Genomic DNA, 23,864 nt, shown 5'->3' on the forward strand with positions numbered 1-23,864 from the left:
AGTTTTATTTTTTATTTTTAGTTTCGAATGCACATCAAATCAGCATCGGATTTCGAATGGTTGAAACAATCTCGATTTTACTTCATTGATGACACAGATCGTTGCCTTATACAAATCACTGACGTGGAGTTTGATTATTGTAATGAATATACTGGTTGTACTGAACGTTTGGTCATCACACCGCTTACTGACAGGTAGGGTTAAATATAAAGACTTTTAATTACAGTAAAGCTTGTTTAGGTTGAGGTTAAGCCCACCTAATATGATTCTTATTATTTTATCAACAAACGACATTGTTAAATATTATATTTTTAGCTGCTTAATTGACCATGTCAAGCTTTTTATTTTAACATACTAACACTTTATACTATTCTGTTTGACTTAACACAATTTATTATGTATAGATGTTACATTACACTTGCCCAAGCACTTGGTATGAGCATGGGAGGAGCACCAGCTGGTCCAGCAGGAACAGGGAAGACTGAGACTGTGAAGGACATGGGAAAATGTTTGGGCAAATATGTGGTTGTGTTTAACTGTTCAGATCAGATGGATTACAGGGGACTGGGAAGAATCTACAAAGGTAAATAGAATTGTGTTATTGGCAGGATTTATTTGGTTTTAATTGTTGTATAGTAATAACAAAATGAATTGTCTAAGCCATAATTAATTAATTTGTTACCTAATGCCCAACAAACTAAAATTATCTTTTTTAACATTGTTTAAGGTTTGGCCCAGTCAGGATCTTGGGGTTGTTTTGATGAGTTTAACAGAATTGAGCTCCCAGTGTTATCAGTAGCAGCCCAACAAATTGCCATTGTGCTTCAGTGTAAGAAGATGAAGAAACCCCAGTTCGTGTTCACAGATGGTGATGTTGTGGACCTTGATAAAGAGTTTGGAATCTTTTTAACAATGGTTTGTAGTTGTTTTGATCCTGTTGTAGACTTTTTTGTGCAACTTTATTTAATTTCTGGTATTTTTTTTCTTTTTTAAAATTTTTGAACTCGGTTAATTAAATTAATTTTTTTGTTACTTTTTTTAACAAAACTTTTACATTCCGCAGAATCCTGGTTATGCTGGAAGACAAGAGTTGCCAGAAAACTTGAAAATTATCTTCAGACCAGTAGCTATGATGGTTCCAGATAGAAGTATCATCATCAGGGTTAAACTTGCTGCTTGTGGGTTCATTGAAAACATTGCTCTGTCCAAGAAGTTTTACACTTTGTATAAACTGTGTGAGGAACAACTTTCCAAGCAGGTATTATTTGTTTAAAACAGTTTTACCCTAAACTTAAATAAATTGTTGTTTATTTTTAAATGGTATTATTGGAAACAACCGTAATGTTTAAATATTGTAGGTCCATTACGATTTTGGCTTGCGCAACATTCTCTCAGTTCTGCGAACTTTGGGAGCAAACAAGCGAGCCAACCCAAAAGATTCTGAAACAACAATTGTCATGAGAGTTCTCAGGGACATGAATCTTTCCAAATTGGTATGTCCCCTACTACTACACAAATGTATATCCAACCTAACGTGTTGTTTAAATGTACTTAATATAACAATAATTTTTACTACTAGATAAAATAGTTTTGTAATTATGTTTAGATCTACTTAAGTGTTGTTGGGTAAATGTAAAATACCAAATAATTATCATTACCAACAGGTTGATGAAGACGAACCTTTATTCTTGTCCCTCATTAATGATTTGTTCCCTGGCATTCAACTTGACAAAGCTGGTTATCCTGAACTGGAGGCTGCCATTGAAAAACAAGTAAATTGTGTAGTTTCAACTAGGATTTAAGAAACAATTTGTTATTTAACTTAATCGGCGAAACGTTTTTATTAATTGACTTTTAAAAATTATAACAATAAATTATTATCAACAAATAACTTGTTCACAGGTGACAGCAAGTGGGTTGATCTACCATACACCTTGGGTATTGAAGTTGATTCAATTATTTGAGACCCAGAGAGTGAGGCATGGAATGATGGCGTTAGGCCCAAGTGGGGCGGGCAAAACTAAATGTATTCACATTCTCATGAAGGCAATGACTGACTGTGGTGCACCTCACAGGTTAGAACATAACTAACGACCAATCATAAATCGATAATAACTTTAAAAGTCATGTAACAAGTTTGCGAAAACCTTGTTGCTATAGCTTGGGAATGATTTTAAATAATTGGCCTTTAAAATAAACAACTACTTCTTTACATAACCTATGTCATGACTTGTTGTGACATTACCTAAATTATGACATCATTTTTATTATCTTGTGACATCATATATATTATCACAGAGAGATGAGAATGAACCCGAAGGCGATCACAGCTCCCCAAATGTTCGGAACCTTGGATGTTGCAACAAATGATTGGACTGACGGAATATTCTCAACTTTGTGGAGGAGAACTCATAAGGCTAAGAAGGTTTTTGTCATATTCAAATTCATATTCAAATAACTTAAGTTCTGCATAGAATTTAAATGTGACTGTGTTGTTGTATTTCAGTTTTTTCAGTAAGATTTGTGAATTTAGGGTGAGCACATTTGGTTGGTCTTGGATGGCCCAGTTGATGCAATTTGGATCGAAAACTTAAACTCAGTATTGGATGACAACAAAACTTTAACTCTTGCTAATGGAGATCGAATCCCGATGGCTCCCAACTGTAAGATTATTTTTGAACCCCATAATGTGGATAATGCGTCACCTGCTACAGTGTCAAGAAATGGTGAGTTTTTAAAGGGGCCTAATTAAGAATAACTTTAATACCCAGTCATTATAATGCCACAAATTTTTTTATTATAGATTTTATTTTAATTCTAACAACTATTGCATTTATGTTCACTAAAGGAATGGTGTTTATGAGCTCTTCAGTCCTGGATTGGCAACCAATATTAAAGGGATGGTTACAAATTTTACCACCTCAAACCAATGACATCTTGTGGTCAAGTTTTGAGATTATTTTCCAGGTAACTTATTTTCTATTTTCAAAAAATACTTTAATTACTTTTGTCATTTATTTTGTCATTTTTGCTTAGTTTATTGTTAATCATTAATGTTAAACTTCTCTAGTTATTAATATTTACTTTCGCAGGATACCCTGGACTTTTTAAACGCTCAACTGTTTCCAAAAATGATTTTATTGGAGTGCATGTACATCAGACAAGCCATTAACCTTTTACAAGGTAAAGTTTAAGTTAAAGTTTTTATGGTTTTCAAGTATCGGGACCTAAGATTCTAGATTAACAAATTACTATTTATGACGTTACACAGGATTGATTCCAAGCCAGGAGGACTCTAACAAAGCCCCATCCAAAGATCATTTGTGTCGACTCTTCTTCTTTTCTCTGATGTGGAGTTTGGGAGCTTTATTGGAGCTTGATGACCGCGCTAAGTTGGAGGAGTTTATTGCCAAGAAGAAAGGAGAATTGTCGTATCCTCCGATTAAGGATGATGAGACGATATTCGAATACATGGTAAAATCTAGTTTTTAAGTCTGTAACATAACACTTAAAATATTCAAGGTTTTTTATTCATGGTTTAGTTTATTTTGTATTTGGAGAGCATTCTTGATACTTTGTGATGGTTGTATGTATTATTTAAATACTTTTATGTTTCAGGTGAATGAAGAAGGTAATTGGGAGCATTGGAGCCAGAGAGTTCCTAATTACAACTACCCGACCGACTCAATTCCTGATTACATGGGAATTCTTGTTCCCAATGTTGACAACGTCAGAACAGACTTCCTTATGGACACCATCATGAAACAGGTTTGCCAAGCTTTTTATTGTATGGTAAGCAAATAACCTGCCAAGTAGTGTAGTGGTAGAAACACTTGCTTCACCACCATGAGGTTAAGGTTTAATTCTCACGGCTCTCATGCTGTAGCGCCCTCAAGTATGGCGCTATAAACGGTACAAACTCATGCTGAGCCAGAACCTTATCAGCAGCTTGATTATCGGGGAATTATAGTTTATATAAAATAATAACTGAATTCGAGACTGGGTTGGAGTAACTGATGTTACCCTATGTTAGTTTGCGCGTTTGGCTTCCCCACATCAAGGATAAATTTATATAAAAAAAATTGTAACAAAATAAATATTTGTAACTTAAAATATCACTCTTAGGAGAAGAGCATTCTACTGATTGGTGAACAAGGGACAGCGAAGACCGTGATGATCAAAGGTTATTCCAAGAGATACGATCCTGAACGACATTTAACCAAGGCCCTTAACTTCAGTTCTGCCACAACTCCCAACATGTTCCAGGTAATTTGTTTCTCTTTTGTTACATACAAAATAATAAATCTTTTACTCTTGGTTTAATTTTGCTTTGCTTTATAGAGAACCATTGAGTCTTATGTTGACAAGAGAGTGGGCACAACTTTTGGACCTCCTGCTGGAAAGAAAATGACGGTGTTTATTGATGACATAAACATGCCTATTGTTAATGAATGGGGAGATCAGGTAAAATGTTTTACTTTCAATGGACAATTTTAATTGCACAGCACTGGATTAGTTTTTAAGTACCAAACATTGATTAAAGTTTTGGTTTTAAAATTAATTCTTTTTAAAGTAGCTACAATCAAAAATATTTTTTAGCAAAGTAAAATATGCGAAATAATAAAATTATTAAAACGTTTGCTAGATCACAAATGAGATTGTAAGACAACTTATGGCCACTGGAGGGTTCTACAGCTTGGACAAACCTGGAGATTTCACAACGATTGTCGACATTCAATTTGTGGCCGCCATGATCCATCCAGGTATAATAACCTAAATAATCTATTTTAAATATATAACTTGCTAAAAAGTTGCAGTTTTTCTTATAAAAATTTAAGGTTAGGCTATAATGTATTCAAAATATATTGCTGTTATAAAACAACTTATTATGACATCACAGGTGGTGGAAGGAATGACATTCCACAAAGATTAAAACAACAACTTTGTGTGTTCAACTGCACTCTGCCTTCTAACAACTCCATCGACAAAATCTTTCTCACAATCTCGCAAGGTTACTTCTGCAAGGAGAGGGGGTTCTGTCCTGAGGTGAAAACAATTTTTAAAATTACAAACAACTTGTTACTAGCAATCTTGTATCATTAAGGTTAAACTTTTTATTATATTTAAATAAATTAACTTTGTAAACCAGTACATTTCATGTAACTATTGCTTAACATTTAAGGTAATAGCATTAGCCCCCAGATTGGTTCAACTAACAAGGGGTTTATGGCAGAGCACCAAGATTAAAATGTTACCCACCCCAGCCAAGTTTCATTATGTGTTCAATCTCAGAGATCTCAGCAGGATTTGGCAGGTGTGTATTGCAGTTTTACTGTATTCCTAGTACTTTTAGTTTTGTAGAAAAAGGGAATTGAAGATGCGTAATAACTAAATATCATTTTTTTTTAATATGCTACATTGGTAAATTCCTCTACACATTTAAATTCAAGTACATTAAATAAGACATTATACTTCGTTTTATGACGTCACATCATGTTTTATGACACAGGGCATCGTCGTAGCGAAGTCAGAAATCCTGACCAGTGAGGAGGTGTTGTTAGGTTTGTGGAAACATGAATGTCATCGAGTTATTGCTGATAGATTCACAAATCAACCTGATAAAGATTGGTTTGGAGTTGCTTTGGACAAGGTTGGTTTTACATTGGACTAAAACCAAACAATACATTGTTTGTATTTAAATGTTAATTCACAAGATACATTTAAATATGGTTTATTAACTGTGGTATAAACTTAATGTAACATAATATTATTTACACACAGAATGTTAAAGACAATTTGTCGGAGATGGAAAGCAAACTTCCAGCCGAACCTTACTTTGTTGACTTTCTACGTGAAGCCCCAGAGGCTACAGGTGAGTGTTTATAACATTTTTATCTATTTAGATGTATTTTTATTTTAGCTAATGCTTCTATGGTTATTTTTAATACAACTCGTTTACTTATGGTAATGCTTTAATTTAAAATTTCTAAATACAACAAGCTTCCTTTTTCTTTATTACTACATCTATCTTACAACATTTAGTGAGTCTCTGCATTTGCTTGAAACATTTTTAGTAATTTTCGGTCACATTTTGATCTCTTACTGATAACATAACGGTATTAAACGGTATTACAATAAATGGAATAACAATAATCACATAATGGCATGACAGTGATATTATTATGACATCATAGCAATATTATAAAGACCACACACTACTATTAATATAACACAGGTGAGGAGGGAGATGATGCGGAGTTGGAAGCTCCAAAAATTTATGAACCGATTGAGTCATTTAATCAACTGGAGGAAAAGTTAAAGATGTACGAGGAGCAATATAACGAGACCATCCGAGGATCAAAGATGGACCTTGTCTTCTTTAAGGTATTTGTGTTTGTTTGTGATGTCATAAGAATGTAAATGTAGTTGAAACAATGGGCTTTTATGATAAAATTATCTTTAGGATGCTTTGGTCCACTTGGTGAAAATATCTCGAATTATTCGCACACCACGTGGCAACTGCTTATTGGTCGGTGTTGGAGGATCAGGAAAGCAATCTCTTACCCGATTGGCTACTTATATTGCTGGCTACAAGTGTTTTCAAATTACTCTAACAAGGACTTACAATGTGGGAAATCTCATTGAAGATCTAAAGGTAAAACCTTTTCAAATTCTTAAAAGTTGTGTTAGGTTATATTCTTTATTAGAAATTTGTGGTGCTTGATACATTTGCTTCTGTGTTGTAACTAAAGGTATGGTAATGCTCTTATAATGTTCTGTTTAACAGTTATGTTTGCATTAGATTCTGTACCGAATAGCTGGCAAGGAAGGCAAAGGAGTTACTTTCATTTTCACAGATAATGAAATCAAGGATGAAGGTTTCCTGGAGTATATGAACAACGTCCTTGCTTCAGGAGAGGTTGGTGTCTTTATTATGTTTTTGTGATTTGAACTATGATAATAAAAACATGATATTTTTATTGTTACCTCCGCTTCAAATTAACTTGTTTGTTTTGTAATTAAAATCCTTAAATTTGTTACTAATTTGGTCTTAAAATATTAATGAACACCACAGGTTTCCAACTTGTTTGCAAGAGATGAAATCGATGAAATCACTCAAGAGCTGATCCCTGTGATGAAGGAAGAATACCCCAGGAGGCCTCCAACTAACGAGAACTTGTACGAATATTTCTTGTCTCGAGTTCGATCCAACTTACACGTAGTTCTCTGTTTCTCTCCAGTCGGGGAAAAGTTCCAGAATCGTGCTCTCAAATTTCCTGGTGGGTTATGATGTCATAATTGCTTATTAGTATATTCTTTCAATTTTGGGCGTAAACACTCAAGAATTTTTTGTTGAAGGTTGCTAACGATAATACTTTTATTTAAATGCTAATATTTCCCTGTGCAGCTCTTATTTCTGGTTGTACAATGGATTGGTTTCTAAGATGGCCTCGTGATGCTCTTATACAAGTTGCTCAATATTTTCTTTCAAGTTTCAAGATTGAATGTGAGGACAACACTAAGACTAGCATGGTTCAGGTAAATATACTTTAACTCAAAGATAAAAAAGGGGAAAAATGCAATTAAAATCATGATCATGTTTTAACGTTAAGGTGATGGGAACAGTCCAAGACTTGGTTGCTGAGAAATGTGTTGAATACTTTGATAGATACAGGAGAGCGTGTCACGTCACTCCAAAGTCTTATCTCTCCTTTCTTTCTGGCTACAAAACTATCTACAGGTTGGTTAAAATGATGAAAAAGTGTATTGGCTCTTAGTTGTGTGGAACTTGTTTAAATTAAAATAATTTAAAATCATTTTTTAATCACCTGTCTTTTTAAAATTATATTTAAGGGTAATAAATCTATAAAACAACTGACAACATTTTTTTTAATTAGGACAAAACTGGATGAGATCTCTGTCCTAGCATCCAGGATGAAGACTGGATTACTGAAGTTGGTGGAGGCGGAGAAGTCGGTCAACGAGCTTTCCAAAGAGTTGGAAGTTAAGGAAAAGGATCTCGCTGTGGCTTCCAAGGAGGCTGATCAGGTTTTTTGTTGTTGTATTGACATAGATTTGTGTTTAAAAGCTACAAGAACTAATTGTAAATGAAAAGGGGTTGCATATTGAATATATTTTATAGATTTAACTTTTCAAATCTAACCTAATAATTGTTAAAAACTGTTTTTAATTAGGATAAAACCAATTTATATTTGCTTTATTATTTTTTTAGGTTTTGAAAATTGTGACCTCGAAGGCATCAGCTGCCGAGAAGGTCAAAGCCGAGGTTCAAAAGGTCAAGGACAAAGCTCAACATATCGTCGATACAATCGCCGTTGACAAAACAGCTGCTGAGGCAAAACTTGAAGCAGCTAGACCGGCACTAGAGGCAGCAGAGTCTGCATTACAAACCATCAAACCGGCTGATATTGCGACTGTTCGTAAACTTGGAAAACCTCCTCATTTGATCATGAGGATCATGGATTGTGTGCTGATATTATTCCAGAAGAGAGTGAACCCAACGGAACAAGATCCAGATCGACCGTGTGTGAAACCTTCGTGGGCTGAAGCGCTAAAGATGATGAACAACTCTGGTTTCCTGGGCTCCCTACTTAACTTCTCCAAGGTTGACTTTAAATACTTCATTGTAAAACTTTGATCATACATTCCTTTATTCATTCTTCATTATAATAAACCTGATGAACTTAATTTTAATACCACTTATAGATTTAGAGTTTAATGACTACTTATTTGACTTGTTCATTTGTTAAAAATCGATTTTTAAGTGTTATATCATTTAAAACCTTTATGACATCACAGGACTCCATCACAGAAGAAATGGTAGAGCTGTTAGCTCCATATTTGGACATGGACGATTACAACTTTGATTCGGCGAAGAAAGTTTGTGGAAACGTTGCCGGACTTTGCTCGTGGACTCAAGCTATGTCCTTCTTTTATGGGATTAACAAAGAGGTTTTGCCTCTGAAGGTACGATTATTATTGGGACTATTTGATGACTAAAAACACACTTAAAATAAGTAAAAATTCAATTGTAAACTTTTAAATTGGTTAACAATAGCGATTTTTATTTTTTTACTTTCTGCTTAACCTAATCAGTTATTAATGTTTTTAATTATGATTATAAAACAAACAACTACTGTTACTTGCAGGCTAACCTCGTGGTTCAAGAAGCAAGATTACAAACAGCAATGACAGATTTAAACGAGGCCCAGGCGACATTGGATGAGAAGGAGGCAGAGTTACAAGAAGTACAAGCTCAATATGATAAAGCAATCTCACACAAACAAGAACTCATTGACGATGCAGAGGCTTGTAAGAGAAAGATGGTGAATGCAAGCGCTCTTATTGAGGGTCTAGGTGGTGAGAAGGTAAGACATTGTTGTTATTTGTATTATAACATCACAATGCAACTCCATTATGGTCTTATAGGTTCGTTGGACGGCGGCAGGGAAGACATTCCAGGCACAGATCACAAGGTTGATTGGGGATGTCCTTCTAGCAACTGGGTTTCTCTCTTACTCTGGACCTTTTAATCAGGACTTCAGGAACCTCCTTCAGACTGCCTGGAAGAAGGAGATGTCAACAAATAAGATTCCTTACTCTGATGTGAGTGTTGTAGAAGTTGTAACCTACTCCTGTTTATTTACTTTAAACAAAATTTTAATACATTCAGGACATCAACCTGATTAGTATGCTGGTTGATAATGCCACGATTGGAGATTGGAACTTGCAAGGTTTACCCAACGATGATCTTTCTGTGCAGAACGGGATCATTGTAACCAGGGCAACAAGGTCAGTAAACATTGGAAACTTCATCTTGTTTATCAATTTGTTCAAATTATATTAAATGTGATTTAAATGATGTCGTTTTCATAGGTTTGAAATTTAGTTTTGTAAACTATTTTTATTTACTTTAGATATCCTCTGTTAATTGATCCACAAGGTCAAGGAAAGATCTGGATTCGAAACAAGGAGAAATCAAATGAGCTTCAAATTACGACTTTAAATCACAAATATTTCAGAACCCATCTTGAAGATGCTCTTTCACTTGGAAGGTTTAACTTTACGTTTGTTGTTTTAAATAGTTTTGTATTTGGGTCTTTACTCTGCATTGTATAAAACCAATAAAAACTTCACTCCTATGTTTTATGCTGAACTCTCTTTTTTATTATTTTATTTAAACTAAAAGTTATAAGTGCAAATTTGCTATTTAGACCCCTCCTTATAGAAGATGTTGGCGAAGAATTGGACCCAGCTCTGGACAACGTTCTCGAGCAAAACTTTATTAAGTCTGGATCAACTTTTAAGGTAAATATTGGGTTATCTGGCTACATTGTGAATATATAACATGTAATTAATGTTCAACTTAATATGTTATAGGTGAAAGTAGGAGACAAAGAAGTCGATGTAATGAAGGGATTTAAACTTTACATCACAACCAAGCTGGCCAACCCTGTTTACACGCCAGAGATATATGCAAGAACCTCGATTATCGACTTCACTGTAACCATGAAAGGATTGGAGGATCAACTACTTGGAAGAGTCATTCTTACTGAGAAACAGGTTATTTTCACATGTCTTACAATATTGTGTAATAATATAAATTTGAGGTAAGATTTAAAATATAAGTAATAGAACATTTATTTCAATCTTTGTTTAGGAATTGGAGTCGGAGCGAGTAGCTCTTATGGAAGAGGTGACAGCCAATAAAAGGAAGATGAAGGAGTTGGAGGACAATCTTCTTTTTAGACTGACTTCAACCGAGGGATCGCTCGTCGAAGATGAATCTCTCATCCAAGTGCTCAAGGTAAGTGTAATGCTCTCAGCGATGATGTCATGAGGAATGACGTCATTGGTAAAATTATGAAGTTATGTTGCCTTTATGTTTTACTTAATTTGACCAATCTTTTCAGATCACCAAAACGACAGCAGAGGAAGTGTCAGACAAACTGACGATTGCAGCGGACACTGAGATCAAGATCAACACGGCTCGGGAGGAGTTTAGACCGGTGGCCACTAGAGGCTCTATACTCTACTTCCTCATTGTTGAGATGAGTTTGGTCAACGTCATGTACCAGGTATGTGATGTCATAATTACACAGAGTAACAAATGTTTTTTTTTTATTAACGTTTTGACATCACATTTACAGACATCTTTGAGGCAATTTCTTCAATTGTTTGACTTGGCGTTGGCACGATCGGGGAAATCCCCTATTCCGAGCAAGCGAATCATGAACATCATTGATTACCTGACATTTGATGTGTTTAAATACACGACCAGGGGCTTGTATGAAGAACACAAGTTTCTGTATGTCTTGTTGCTCACTTTAAAGGTGGCTCTCAACCTTAATCAGATCTCATATGTCGAGTTCCAATGCTTTATTAAAGGTAAGATCAAAGTATTAACATCATAATGCTTTAAATAATCGATATTGCTCACTAGGTGGAGCCTCACTGGAGTTAAACGCGGTTGAACCCAAACCTAAGAAGTGGATTCTGGATATGACTTGGCTCAACTTGGTCCAACTCAGCAAACTCCCACAATTTTCACAAATTATCAACCAGATCAGTCGAAATGACAAGGTGAGTTTAGAACACATCAGTTCATTGAATTCAATACCTCAGTTCTAAATCGTCATTACTTATTGCTTTAATTATGACATCATACAGGGATGGAAGGCTTGGTTCGATGACGAGGCTCCTGAAGAAGCCACGATCCCTGAAGGTTACAGCTCCTCCTTGGACACGTTCCGGAAGTTGCTCCTCATCAGAGCCTGGTGTCCTGACCGTGTTACTGCTCAGGTTGGTATTGGTTAAGAATTGAAATATTGGCTTCCATGTAAAATGTTTTGTGCTTAACAGGCTCGCCACTTCATCGCCTCAACCATGGGCTTGAAATACACTGAAGCTGTGTTGTTGGATTATGAGATGCTGTTGGTAGAATCAGACAAAGCTTCCCCCATGGTTTGCTTCCTTACCATGGGATCTGATCCGACCGATAACATTGAGAGACTGGGCAGAGGAAAGGGAATACGTAAGTAAGATATTATATTCATCAATCAAATACAATCTAATTATATTGATTGACAGCTGTGCGAGCTTTATCGATGGGCCAAGGTCAAGAAGTTCATGCACGAAGGTTGTTGACTCAGAGTTTCCAAGATGGAGGTTGGTTGTTGTTACAAAACTGCCATCTTGGTATTCCCTACATGGAGGAACTACTTGAACAGGTATTATGACGTCATTATTGTGTGACGTATGACAGACAGCGTTATAATAACTTAATTGTGTTAATTTAGCTGCAAACAAACGAGAGCATCAACGATCAATACAGAACTTGGATCACAGCCGAAGTTCATCCCAAGTTCCCCATCAACTTGCTCCAATCTAGCATCAAGTACACCAACGAGCCTCCTCAGGGAGTTAAAGCTGGGTTGAAGAGGACATATGCTGCCATGACTCAGGTAAGGTGCTGACTCGGCATGAGTTCATACTGTTTATAGCGCCCAACTCTAAGGCGCTACAGCATGATATCACTGAGGATCGAACTCAGGACCTTATGTAGTGTAGGGAGTATTCTGACCACTACACCACGCTGCCGGTAAATCTAAATTTTAACTTTTTTAATCTAATTATTAACTCTCTATTTGATTGGTTACAGGAATTTCTTGATATCTCGAACATGCCACAGTGGAAGCCAATGTTGTACAACGTAGCATTCCTCTACACCACCGTCCAGGAACGTCGCAAGTTCGGACCTCTAGGTTGGAACATCCCGTACGAGTACAACCAGGCCGACTTCACCACCAGTGTTCAATTCGTACAAAACCACCTCGATGACCTCGACATCAAGAAGGTATTTATCTTATAATGACGTCATGTCGTGACGTAATATATGACGTGTTGTTATGTTAAAGGGAGTGTCGTGGAACACAGTTCGTTACATGCTTGGAGAGATTCAGTTTGGTGGAAGGGTGACTGACGACTTGGACAAACATTTACTCAACACTTACTGCAAGGTCTGGTTTGGGGATCATATCTTTACCGACAAGTTCTGCTTCTATAAAGGTTCGTGACGTCATACTGACGTAGTGGTGATTTAGTTTTAACTTTTAAATTTGAAATTCAGGTTACAATGTGCCGAAAGGAAAAACAATTCAAGAATTCCGAGATTACATCGATCATCTCCCTCTAGTGGACACTCCTGAAGTGATGGGACTTCATCCGAATGCTGACATCACTTACCAGGTACGTCATCAGCGTGACGTCAGTAACATTTTAGAATTACAAACAAATATTTAACTTGAAATGTTTTAGACAAATTTCTCGAACTTGGCGCTTGCTACGATTGTGAGCATCCAACCAAAGGAGTCGTCAGGTGGCGCTGGAGAGACAAGAGAGAGCGTGGTGTTCCGCCAGGCTGACGAGATGTTGGAGAAACTTCCCGCCAACTTCCTTCCTCATGAGGTCCGAGGAAGGTTGCAGAAGATGGGAGCCATCCAGCCGATGAACATCTTCCTCCGACAGGAACTGGATCGGATGCAGAAGGTTGGTGTGACCTTGGGGCTAATTAAGGGGTGAACGTCTGCTTGTTAAAGTTGATTGAGGATAAACATTGAAACTTGTTGCAGGTGATAACGATCGTACGAACGACCTTGACTGACCTGAAACTTGCGATTGACGGGACGATCATCATGAGTGAAAACTTGAGGGATGCTTTGGATCAAATGTTTGATGCCAGGATCCCTAAAGCGTGGCAGAAGGTAAACTCCCTTATTTTAATTTATTTTTGGTCCAAATATTTGATGATGATTATTTCTCGTAGATCTCCTGGGAGTGTTCGACCTTGGGTTTCTGGTTCACTGAATTACTGGAACGCCACGCTCAATTCTTCTCCTGGATCTTTGATGGTCGACCCAACCAGTTCTGGATGACCGGCTTCTTCAATCCGCAGGTATTGTGACGTCATCTACATTGATGACGACATTTATTCGATAACATACTGGTCACATATGGCTTTAACGCCACTGACTCAGCAATTTTTTTGATGACGTAACCTTGAACAACAATTATGACGTAGGGTTTCTTGACGGCGATGAGACAGGAAGTGACGCGTGCTCACACAGCGAAAGGTTGGGCGCTGGATGGCGTTATTCTCTATAATGAGGTCACAAAGATGATGAAGGAAGACATCACTGGCCCTCCTCCAGCAGATATAGGTGACGTCATGGATTACTTTGATAACATCATATTTATCTATTACATTAGTGATATATATTAGTTAGTTTAGCAATTTTTATTTTAGAAATTTCTGACGTTATAACTAAGGTCAGACAATTATTTTCTAACTATATATTGGTTACTTAATGACGTAATTATGACGTCACAGGTGGAGTGTACGTGTACGGATTGTTCCTGGATGGAGCGGGATGGGATCGAAGAAACGTGAAGTTGGTGGAACCTCCTCCTAAAGTCCTCTTCACATCGATGCCAGTGGTTCACGTATACGCGATCAACACTAGCACGAGCAACCCGGTTAAAACAAATTTGTTCTCGTGTCCGGTCTACAAGAAGCCGAGAAGAACCGATCTGACGTATGTGTTCCCTCTCTTGTTGAGGACCACTCAACCCCCTGAACATTGGACGCTCAGGGGGGTCGCTATCCTCTGCGACACCAAGTAGAAGTGTGTTAACGGTGTCAGAATGTGTCAAAGTGTTACCACCTTTTGGCAAAATTGTGTTGCCTTGTAGTTGTGTTTAAATTGAATAAATTTTGTAGTTTTAGTAGTGTGTGTGTGGTTATATTTGTGTGTGTCATGGTTGTGTGAATGTGTGTGAATATGTGTGCCAGTAGAAGTGTTCTTATTTGAAGTTTTTATTTAGATATTAAGTGAAGTCGTTATTACTTGTGTATTTGATGAGTGGTTTGCTGTTTTCAGTAGTTAATAAAATTATATATTTTAAAACATTGTTCAATTCAGGTTTGTCTGAATCTTAGGTCGTTGAGGATAATATAATTTATAAAATTAAGAAAATAAAAACATCTATGGCTGTAAATTATAAATAACATTTTTAACGTTAATTTTCTTACCCCGTCTTTTTTCTTGCCATGTGCATGTGAGATCGCTATAGTAGACTTCTATTTTATTAACCCTGTGTTTTTCTTGCCCTGCGCTTGATACGCTACATTTAACTTGTTTACTTTTTGGTTGAGAACGATAAGTACAACCTGACAACACGATGTTATTCACAAATGTTTGAAAGGGTTGAATTACTTAGTATAATACATTTGACGCTATGTTAGAAACTTCTAGAATGCACATAGTTGTGATAAATAAGCAACAAAAATAGTTTTTTTAACTTGTATTAATTAGGCCTAATAATAATAAGCAATAAAATTGGAAATCGTAGTCAGATGATTTGGTTTCCTTTACTTCAACATTATTAAGACGTTCTGTGTGCTAATTCTTTATTAAATTTACAGAATTTAATATCACATACTATAATGTATTAGGGTTGTCCCTGTAAATTACTAACTTGTTTGTTCAGTACACAATAGATCTTGTGACTCTCGACAGCAATATTTGCTACCAGAGTTTATTGTATTTGTGAAAAGTTTAAGTTAAGTTTCTTAATATTGGAAGAAGGGAGATTTTTATAATTCAGATATCTTTAAATTTTAAAAATATTTAAGTTAATCAATTCGTATGCCAAAAGTGAATATTTTATGCAATGAAGTTTAAAGAAAAGGAAAACAAACTTGCTGCTGAGTTAAAAAAACTTTGTGTAGAAACACAAGATGGAAGGTGGAAGGAAAATAAACCACAAGAATCAGCAAAAATTCTCCACAAAATGGGGTTGCTTTATAAGAAGAAAAGTCCTGATAAATTGAGCTTGATCAGAAGTTGTGCACTTTTAAATTCAGCTATAGTAAGAAATCCTTCAAATGTTGAAATAATTAAGAATGATCTGGATAATCTTTGCTCACATTTGCTTAAAATATCAAAAGCAGATCAACCTTTGACAAGTTTAAGAAACCTTTCTGCAAAAGTTGCTGAAAAAGTTAAAAAACTGAGAGAAAATACTGAAAATAAATTGTCACAGTTAGAACATATTCCATTTGAAATATCAGAAGCAAAATTAAAACAACTAGAATGTGCTAAAATACAAACAGTTTGTGCTATACAAGATGATATAGCCAATCAATACACTTCTATCATGCAATTTATAGCTGAAAAGTGTGTCAAAATCATGGGAAAATCTCCATGTAAATTTGCCATAGCTGGAATGGGGTCTCTTGCACGAAAGGAAATAACTCCTTACTCTGATTTTGAGCACATTATTTTGCTGGATGACAACAAGAAATTGGATAACAACAGTCTGGAATATTTTAGATGGTTTTCTGTTATTTTTCATTGTGTTCTCATAAATTTAGGAGAAACTATTATTCCATGTGTTGCAATTCCATCTTTAAATGATTATTACAATATTAAAAATGGTGACTGGTTTTTTGACAATTTTACAAAACGAGGAATTTCTTTTGATGGAATGATGCCACATGCTTGCAAGTTTCCACTAGGAAGACAAGACGGTACCACAAACAAGCCATGGTTAACAGAACTAATTCAACCTGTTAGTGAAATGATCAAGTATCTTGACTCTGATGTGGATTTAAAGAATGGTTTTCACTTAGCTGATGTGTTGAAACGAACATGTTTTGTTTATGGAGATGAAGAAATTCACAAGCAATATTGTGATCTGGTCAAACAAAAACTTCAAATGAAAGATAGTTTCGAAATCAAATCAGTTTTAGTTCAAGAGTTAAATAAAATAGATTTTATGTCAAAAAATGGTGCATTGAGCATGAACAATCAAGAGTTTAAGATAAAACAAGCTCTGTATAGAACTTTACTAATATTTTTAACACTTATTTGTGATTATCACAAATTTCTTACCACTGGATTTGAAGCAATAAATGAGTTAGAAAAACTAGAAATAATTGATTTAAGGACTTTCCATCATCTTAAGTATGCTCTGTCTGTTGCTTGTGAAGCTAGACTAAAAATATATGGAAAAAAACTAGGTCAAGATGATTATATTAATAAAGGGAAAACTTTTCAAGGTTTAAATGACTTTAACCCAGCTCAAAATTTAATTACAACTGTTGGAGCAGCAAGTCTTGTTCGATATTTTGAAATTTTACTAAACTTACCAGCACAAATTCAAGTAAAACAAGCAGAAAATAAGTTTTTGAGTAAAATCCACATTTCAGATCATCAAATTTTAAGTTTAGAATATTGGTGCAGTTTACAAATTTTACGTCAAAACAAACAAATTATATCAGAATGGGAGAAAAGAAAATCTTTAAACTGGTTAAAAAATGACAACCATGGGCTTGAAATTAAATATTATGTTTGTAAAGCTTATGTTGGTGAAGAGAAGTTTAAAGTTGCACTAGAGTTGCTTGAACAAATAAGACCTCATCTTCAACCTGGACATAAGATATATCTTAATTGTTTTCAATTAACAATAGAATGTCTGTATTATTTAAAGGAATATGCACAAATAGAAACAATATCCCTACCATTTCTCCAACGATTCCCAATACCAAACCAGGATATCAGATTACAGCTTGTAATACTTGATAAATGTGCCCAATTACAACTTGAACTTAACAAACCAAAAGTTGCACTTTTAACTTTTTTACAACATTTAAAAATCGATAAAAACTCCCTTGTAGAATCGCTAGATGAAATGTCAAGTATTTATCGAGGTATGGGATTATGCTATTGGAGTCTTGGTAAATATGAACAAGCAATATTACAATTCAACAAAGCACAAACTCTACTCAACACACTAACGGTTAAGCCAACATTATCACAACATTATATTTATCTTGGTTTACACTTATGCTACAAAGCTTTGGGTAAACTAGATGAAGCCTTAAAGTATGGTAAACTAGCTAACGAAATATATCAACAATCTAGTGAAATTAAAGAACAGAATCGCCATGTAGTTGTTCCAAATGAGGGGAAAAAGCTAAAAACAACTGAATCACAAAAGAGTGAAATAGGAGTTGCTCAAAACGTATTCGAAGATAAACTAGATGTAAGTTTAATAACATTAAATGTTGTTATTTAAGGAAGCTACCTTGAAGTGTCTTGATGTTTACCATTTTATTGATTTGTATAACCCTTAGTAAAATATATTTTGTCAGTAATCCTTTTTGATATCTACCTTGACATTTACCCTTGCTTTTTATTGAATCTGCATTAAGCAACATTTTAATAACTTTATATTTTATTCCTAGATCAAAATATATGACAACGTATTTTTATCTCATACAAGGACTCATTTCCATGATTCAGATTTAGATAGTGGATATGCGAGTGTAAGTAAAATGTTTTTTAAGACAATTTAATTTGATTTTTTGTGTAGGTTAAACTTTTACTAGATAACGACATGCAAAAACTTTTACGCAAAAATATGCTTAAGTAATAACATAAAAAACTTTGTAAACTAATTTGATCACTAAACCTTGGTATTAAATTTTTTGTTTTGTTAAAGGAAGAAGAATTACCATGCGAAGAACTGGAAGATGAAGCAAAGAATAATTTGGGTTGGTTTGGTCAATATTAACTTTAGTTTTTAGATATAAAAAAATGACTTGACCTTGCAAAGATGTAGTTAATTTCTTTTTTAACGCATTTTTTGTTAATTCTGTTTTTAACTCAAATTATTCCAACCCATTTTTTTTATTACATCAATCAAATTGTATATAATATTGTTATAAAGACACTGCAAGCAAGGTGATTGGTGTAAAAGGAGGCAGAGTTGAAGTATCAGGATGTTACATTGATATTCCTGAAGGTGCACTTAATGAGGATGTTCAAATTACTGTGCATGTTGTTTATTGTAATGATGTTGTTCCCCCCACCAAGGTATCGCTTTTACAAAATATATTTATTTTTATATTGAGTTTATTATTGTTTGTTTGTTTAAATACCATGACATTTGTTTAGGAAAATGCAAAATATTTGTTGACTCCAGAATTTGCATGCTTGCCTCATGGATTAAAGTTTAAGGTCCCAGTTACTCTGTCTCTTTCCACCCCATTTTACTCAACAACTGGAACCTGTGTTGTTACGGTAATTTATTTATTTGGGTGTTTTCAATATTTATAATAACATATGTACTTGAGTAATTTTCCAATATACTAGTTGTAACTATTTCTTTATTATCATGTTTATTATTTTAGCCTCAAGTAAGTAAAGATGGACTAGGTTGGGAAAATCTTGCCGAAGTTATTTTAGGAGATTCTCGGTCAATTCAGTTTCAAGTTGACCATTTATCTTGGTAACTATTAAAAATATGTTATTTAACAAAACTATATTTGTTATACATTTTTTTGTGTTAACTTGTAATTTTTAATGTTTAAGGCACCAGGTCCTAAAATCTTGGATCAATGGATTGAGTCAGTATTTCAGAAATCCAGAAAAAAAACAAATATTTGAATGTTACCATGAACCACCAAAATTGAATTTAAGTTTGTTTGTTATGAACAGAGAAAAAGTGATGACATCAAATGGAAATCTTGTTTTTTTTGTACATGTCCCAGTAAGGTAAACCTTTTAACAAAATTTAAAACTTGACAAAAATTTGAATTCTGCATCTTTGTATTTAGACAAAAGGACGAAGTGTTGTTTGAAATTTCTTATGAAGATTATAAATCTTTCTCGAAAATCTATGAAAGTACAGACTGTCAATTTGATGTAATCAAAGCAAAGCCGAAACCAGGATTTGAAAATAAAAATCCATCGGGTGAAATATTTACTTATTCGGCCACAAATCTGACAACTCAAAAAGTTAAAAAAGGCGACTTTGAATTTCCTCAAATCCCAAATCGACCAGGTTGGTATCCCACTTTGCATAAAGATCACAAATGAATTTTCTAAAAATAATATTTTTGTTAATATTTGTTTGTTGCACAGCCAATGAAATGAATTTTCCTTTTCAGCTCTAAAATTTAACCAGCCAGAAAACTCGAATTCTGAGCCTAAAAAAGAAACTCAGGGTTTCGATAAATGGACCAGCCCTGTGGAAGTATTAGTTTATTTAAAAAAAATTATTTTTATATAAAACTGTACTTAAGTGTATCTCATAATGGAAGACTAATTGTTTTTATAGGTGCAAAAACAAGTTTTGACACTTTAATGCAAAGTTTTTAATGTTTAGGTTGAAAGTTTTCCATCTACTTCCGATGGATCCCCTCAAACCTCTCATAAATCTCCTCAAGGTATGTTTTGTGTTTAAAGTTTTGTGTTTTTTAAGTAAGTTTTTTCAATCAAGTAGTCCCTTGAGAATATAAATATACTGTTTTAAGCTTCAACATCTGATGGAGTCCAACCACAAAAAACTGAGCCTGGAACAGAAGCTCAAGCTCGAGGTTCTAAGGAACAGATCAGCGATGTGAAAGTCAAAGTAAATTTAAAAATAAACTTTTAAAGTTTAAAACTGTTCTCTAAAGAATCTGCTTATGAAAATTGGGCTGTGTACAGATGCAAATACATGCTTGCTAATTAAATATATATTTTCATGGATTTTAAAGATAATATCTTAATATTTAGGATGAAAATCTTCCATCTACTTCGACTGAACATTCTTATATTCATAAACCTGTCAAAGGTCAGTTTTGTGTTTAAACCATCTCCTTATTTTTGTTTTAAAAGATGCTTGTGCTTTACCGGCCGTGTGGTGTAGTGGTAAGAACACTTGCTACACCACACATGAAGTCGTGGGTTCAATCCCCACTGATTTCATGCTGTAGCGCCCTTGAGTAAGGTGCTATAAACGATATGAACTCCTGCTGAGCCAACACTTAATCAGCAGCTTAATTATGGGGCAATGATAATCTATAATATTTCATACTGCCACAGGCAACTCGAGACTGGGTCGGAGTAACTGTTGTTACTTTATGTTTAAGTTGGTCGACTTTCCCACATCGAGAATAAAGATTTAAACAAAAAAAAAATGAAAAACAGATTCTACTTAAGCCACTAAATAAATTGAATTTTATAAAAGTAATTAAAACATATTTGTACAATATTTATATGTATACTAATTAATTTACTTTATTTATATTGGTTGTTTAGAGGATCCCAATCAAATTATTCAGAATAATTATTATAATTTTGGGGACAATCCTACTTATGGATCAACAGCTAATGGTGGGTTTAAATATTTTTATGTAATTTTTATTTTATGTAAATGTAAGATTCATTAAATGTCTGTAAAAAAATACAAAATTGCTTATTAAGTTTTTTTTGTTGTAGCTCATGATTTTAAAGGCAGCAAGTTTGACAAATGTAAAATGTTGACCGACAAAGTTCAAGAATTGAGTATTCTTGAAGGCTCCAACACCAGCGAAGTTAAAAAACTATTAGAATAAAAAACATTTTTGTATATAAAGTTAAATTTGAAAGTTGTGTTATCAAGCACTTTGCCTTTATGCACTTTTTTATATAATAAAATTCCATAAAAAATACACAATTAAACTTTGTCCAAAAAACTGTAAGATATATAAAAAATCATTTGACAATATTGGCGGTATGGTAGAGCAAAGTTGGCTTTACAACATGGAGTTGTGGTTTCTATTCCCTACAGTTTAAACCTTATTGCAATTACTAACTAATTGCTCACTAACAGTGCTTGCACCTGCAGATAAACAATAGTATGCAAAGATTCACTTTTTACGTTTATGTTTAGTCTCGCTTTGGAACCGCCAAACATAAGGATAACAATTTGTTTTGTAAATAGATAAAACAAGTCTAAATGTACCAGCGGCATCTTTCTAAACAGGCTGTGTGCGATGTGTTAAATGATTCATAAATAATATTTTAGTCAGTTTTTAACTACCACATTAATGTTTATGGTGGTTGTATATTTCATTCTTGATTTTTAATGTAAAAATTGGTGAATTATTTTTGTTATCAAGATGAGGATAAAAGGTTTAGTGACGTAAGATTGTGTTTACTCATCCATAAAAGCCAAGTAAGCATTGTGACGTAGTTATTCCTCATGATTTGTTTATGTTTTAAGTGAACGCGTTTCTAAAATATTTCGTTTTATTTTTGTCAAAGCAGTTTGACAACTTTTTGATCAACTTTAAAGGGGTTTAATTGAAGTTGTAAGCAAATGGTTGTTTGAAGTCAGTTTTGTAGTAGTTATTTATTTTACTTTGAACTGTTGAAACATTTTTAGGAATAGGTTTTGTCAATCTGTTGGTTGATTAACTTTAAATAAAGATTATAGTTTAATTAGTTGGGCCTTAATGTGTTAAAATTAAACAAAAACTGTGCATTTTTGTCAGTTTTAGGATTCAATTTAAAGTAGTGTCGTGTAGTTGTCAGATCACTTTATACGTCACATTAGGTCCTGAGTTCAATCTCCAGTGATCTCATGCACATCGAGGATAAAGATAAATAAAAAAGTCAATTGCAAGATAATGTGCAGTAATCAGCGTGGTTTAATTTTTTCAATTAAATAAAATTTGAGTTTAGGTTTAATTGTCAGTGTAAAGTTATTGAACTAATTCAGCAATTCTTTGTCGGTGCTTATTGCTTAAAACTAATCAGTAATTTGATAAACTTTGTTGGACAATATTATTCCAAACTTTAAACTAAACAAGGAAAGTTACTTCTAAAAAAAATCAACTGACAATAAGTAAAACAATCTTGAATTAAAACTTATTTTTAACAGGAGTGCGACAATGTATTTAAGAATTAGTTTAATTTTAATAATTCCGATTTGTTTTGGAGCTCAGCAGCAAGGAAATGATTTGGCTCCCCAACAACCAATAGTAAGTATTTTAACTTTTGGTCAATCATTTATTGTGAGTTCAATCCCCACTGCTATCATGCTGAAGCACCCTCGAGTAAGGCACTATAAACACTATGAACTCCGCTGAATCAATACCTAATCAGCAGCTTAATATCGGGCAATTATAATCTGTAATATTCTAAACTACTAAAGTCAACTTGAGACTGGGTCGGAGTAACTGATGTTACTCTATGTTTAGGTCGCGCATTTGACCATCCCACATCGAGGATAAATATATATAAAAAAACATATGTATCAGGGTCTGTCTTGCTATAAACATTGTCGACTTGATGGCCATACTTGTTTTCTAACTTTAGTAATAGTTTAATAAACAGCATTATTATTGTGTTAAAAAGTTTAAATTATTTCTAACAGGCAGTAAACCCAAACTTTGCGGTACAAGATTTAAGAAACAAACCTAATGTTCAACCCGCACAAAACCACCGAAACCCTGAACCCCATATTGTTCAAAAGCAAGCTCCTAATGTTGTTCAAAATCGAGCTCCTAATGCTCAAAACCAAGGAAATGTAAACTATCAAAACCTAAACAACCAACCAGCAGCTAACATGGTACAAGACCATGTAAACATGAATGCTAACCCTAACATTAACGCCAACCAGAACTACAACCCACAGTTAAACCATGCTAGCAATGTTAACAGTCATCTTAATGAAAATGTAAACCCAAATGGAGCTTATTTAAACCAAAACAATGGTGTACCTAACAGGCCAAAAACAGTAGGTAAGTGTAAACTATGGTAAAATGAAAAATTTAATTATTTGGTTTATAAATTACAGCTTCTTTGGTTTATAAATTACAACGTAATCAAATATAATTGGTGGAAAATTTTTAATTTGCGGCAAACGAAATCAGTCTGTTTAAAGCATGACAGAAAATTTCTATTTTTAGCTTTTTTAAATCATTAAAACTTTGTGGAAAATCATAAAAACTTAAAAACTTTGTG

General features: G+C 34.2%; 2 protein-coding genes across 2 annotated transcripts in view; both read left to right on the plus strand.

Moving 5' to 3' along the window:
- The window catches only part of LOC145759042 (dynein axonemal heavy chain 5-like), a 31,296-nt gene extending 15,865 nt beyond the window's left edge, over positions 1 to 15,431 (plus strand). The window contains exons 40-90 of the mRNA XM_082572773.1: positions 22 to 194; positions 405 to 583; positions 728 to 915; positions 1,064 to 1,258; positions 1,359 to 1,493; positions 1,665 to 1,772; positions 1,903 to 2,075; positions 2,299 to 2,425; positions 2,534 to 2,726; positions 2,849 to 2,967; positions 3,093 to 3,183; positions 3,272 to 3,474; positions 3,619 to 3,768; positions 4,126 to 4,266; positions 4,342 to 4,464; positions 4,646 to 4,763; positions 4,901 to 5,046; positions 5,183 to 5,314; positions 5,510 to 5,650; positions 5,782 to 5,872; positions 6,236 to 6,384; positions 6,464 to 6,655; positions 6,803 to 6,919; positions 7,076 to 7,280; positions 7,409 to 7,539; positions 7,614 to 7,741; positions 7,899 to 8,049; positions 8,234 to 8,626; positions 8,821 to 8,988; positions 9,171 to 9,389; positions 9,451 to 9,627; positions 9,695 to 9,813; positions 9,939 to 10,076; positions 10,236 to 10,329; positions 10,402 to 10,584; positions 10,682 to 10,828; positions 10,935 to 11,099; positions 11,172 to 11,409; positions 11,465 to 11,604; positions 11,692 to 11,823; positions 11,884 to 12,055; positions 12,112 to 12,251; positions 12,321 to 12,485; positions 12,683 to 12,877; positions 12,939 to 13,089; positions 13,151 to 13,269; positions 13,339 to 13,569; positions 13,653 to 13,784; positions 13,847 to 13,975; positions 14,102 to 14,240; positions 14,411 to 15,431. Of these exons, the coding sequence (XP_082428899.1) occupies positions 22 to 194; positions 405 to 583; positions 728 to 915; positions 1,064 to 1,258; positions 1,359 to 1,493; positions 1,665 to 1,772; positions 1,903 to 2,075; positions 2,299 to 2,425; positions 2,534 to 2,726; positions 2,849 to 2,967; positions 3,093 to 3,183; positions 3,272 to 3,474; positions 3,619 to 3,768; positions 4,126 to 4,266; positions 4,342 to 4,464; positions 4,646 to 4,763; positions 4,901 to 5,046; positions 5,183 to 5,314; positions 5,510 to 5,650; positions 5,782 to 5,872; positions 6,236 to 6,384; positions 6,464 to 6,655; positions 6,803 to 6,919; positions 7,076 to 7,280; positions 7,409 to 7,539; positions 7,614 to 7,741; positions 7,899 to 8,049; positions 8,234 to 8,626; positions 8,821 to 8,988; positions 9,171 to 9,389; positions 9,451 to 9,627; positions 9,695 to 9,813; positions 9,939 to 10,076; positions 10,236 to 10,329; positions 10,402 to 10,584; positions 10,682 to 10,828; positions 10,935 to 11,099; positions 11,172 to 11,409; positions 11,465 to 11,604; positions 11,692 to 11,823; positions 11,884 to 12,055; positions 12,112 to 12,251; positions 12,321 to 12,485; positions 12,683 to 12,877; positions 12,939 to 13,089; positions 13,151 to 13,269; positions 13,339 to 13,569; positions 13,653 to 13,784; positions 13,847 to 13,975; positions 14,102 to 14,240; positions 14,411 to 14,703 (8,178 nt within the window). The 3' untranslated portion in view covers positions 14,704 to 15,431. The remainder of the gene's footprint in view (positions 1 to 21; positions 195 to 404; positions 584 to 727; positions 916 to 1,063; positions 1,259 to 1,358; positions 1,494 to 1,664; positions 1,773 to 1,902; positions 2,076 to 2,298; positions 2,426 to 2,533; positions 2,727 to 2,848; positions 2,968 to 3,092; positions 3,184 to 3,271; positions 3,475 to 3,618; positions 3,769 to 4,125; positions 4,267 to 4,341; positions 4,465 to 4,645; positions 4,764 to 4,900; positions 5,047 to 5,182; positions 5,315 to 5,509; positions 5,651 to 5,781; positions 5,873 to 6,235; positions 6,385 to 6,463; positions 6,656 to 6,802; positions 6,920 to 7,075; positions 7,281 to 7,408; positions 7,540 to 7,613; positions 7,742 to 7,898; positions 8,050 to 8,233; positions 8,627 to 8,820; positions 8,989 to 9,170; positions 9,390 to 9,450; positions 9,628 to 9,694; positions 9,814 to 9,938; positions 10,077 to 10,235; positions 10,330 to 10,401; positions 10,585 to 10,681; positions 10,829 to 10,934; positions 11,100 to 11,171; positions 11,410 to 11,464; positions 11,605 to 11,691; positions 11,824 to 11,883; positions 12,056 to 12,111; positions 12,252 to 12,320; positions 12,486 to 12,682; positions 12,878 to 12,938; positions 13,090 to 13,150; positions 13,270 to 13,338; positions 13,570 to 13,652; positions 13,785 to 13,846; positions 13,976 to 14,101; positions 14,241 to 14,410) is intronic.
- Positions 15,432 to 15,477: 46 nt separating this feature from the next.
- Positions 15,478 to 21,549, plus strand: LOC145759047 (uncharacterized). The gene is made up of 14 exons (XM_082572778.1): positions 15,478 to 18,129; positions 18,332 to 18,412; positions 18,589 to 18,640; positions 18,817 to 18,962; positions 19,044 to 19,169; positions 19,280 to 19,377; positions 19,461 to 19,643; positions 19,706 to 19,932; positions 20,039 to 20,124; positions 20,257 to 20,317; positions 20,405 to 20,502; positions 20,649 to 20,706; positions 21,174 to 21,248; positions 21,354 to 21,549. Exons 1-14 carry the CDS (start codon positions 15,754 to 15,756, stop codon positions 21,467 to 21,469), a joined length of 3,783 nt encoding a protein of 1,260 aa, XP_082428904.1. The 5' UTR covers positions 15,478 to 15,753; the 3' UTR covers positions 21,470 to 21,549.
- Positions 21,550 to 23,864: the final 2,315 nt, after the last annotated feature.

Source organism: Corella eumyota, chromosome 7 (assembly GCF_963082875.1).
Source record: "Corella eumyota chromosome 7, kaCorEumy4.1, whole genome shotgun sequence".
Lineage (NCBI taxonomy): Eukaryota > Metazoa > Chordata > Ascidiacea > Phlebobranchia > Corellidae > Corella > Corella eumyota.

Coding starts and splice junctions, on each gene's coding strand:
- LOC145759047 (XM_082572778.1), top strand. CDS start 15,754: ATGAAGTTTAAAGAAAAGGAAAACAAACTTGCTGCTGAGTTAAAAAAA. Junction 18,963..19,043: donor ATGTTGTTCCCCCCACCAAG/GTATCGCTTTTA, acceptor ACATTTGTTTAG/GAAAATGCAAAATATTTGTT. Junction 20,707..21,173: donor TATTCATAAACCTGTCAAAG/GTCAGTTTTGTG, acceptor TTGGTTGTTTAG/AGGATCCCAATCAAATTATT.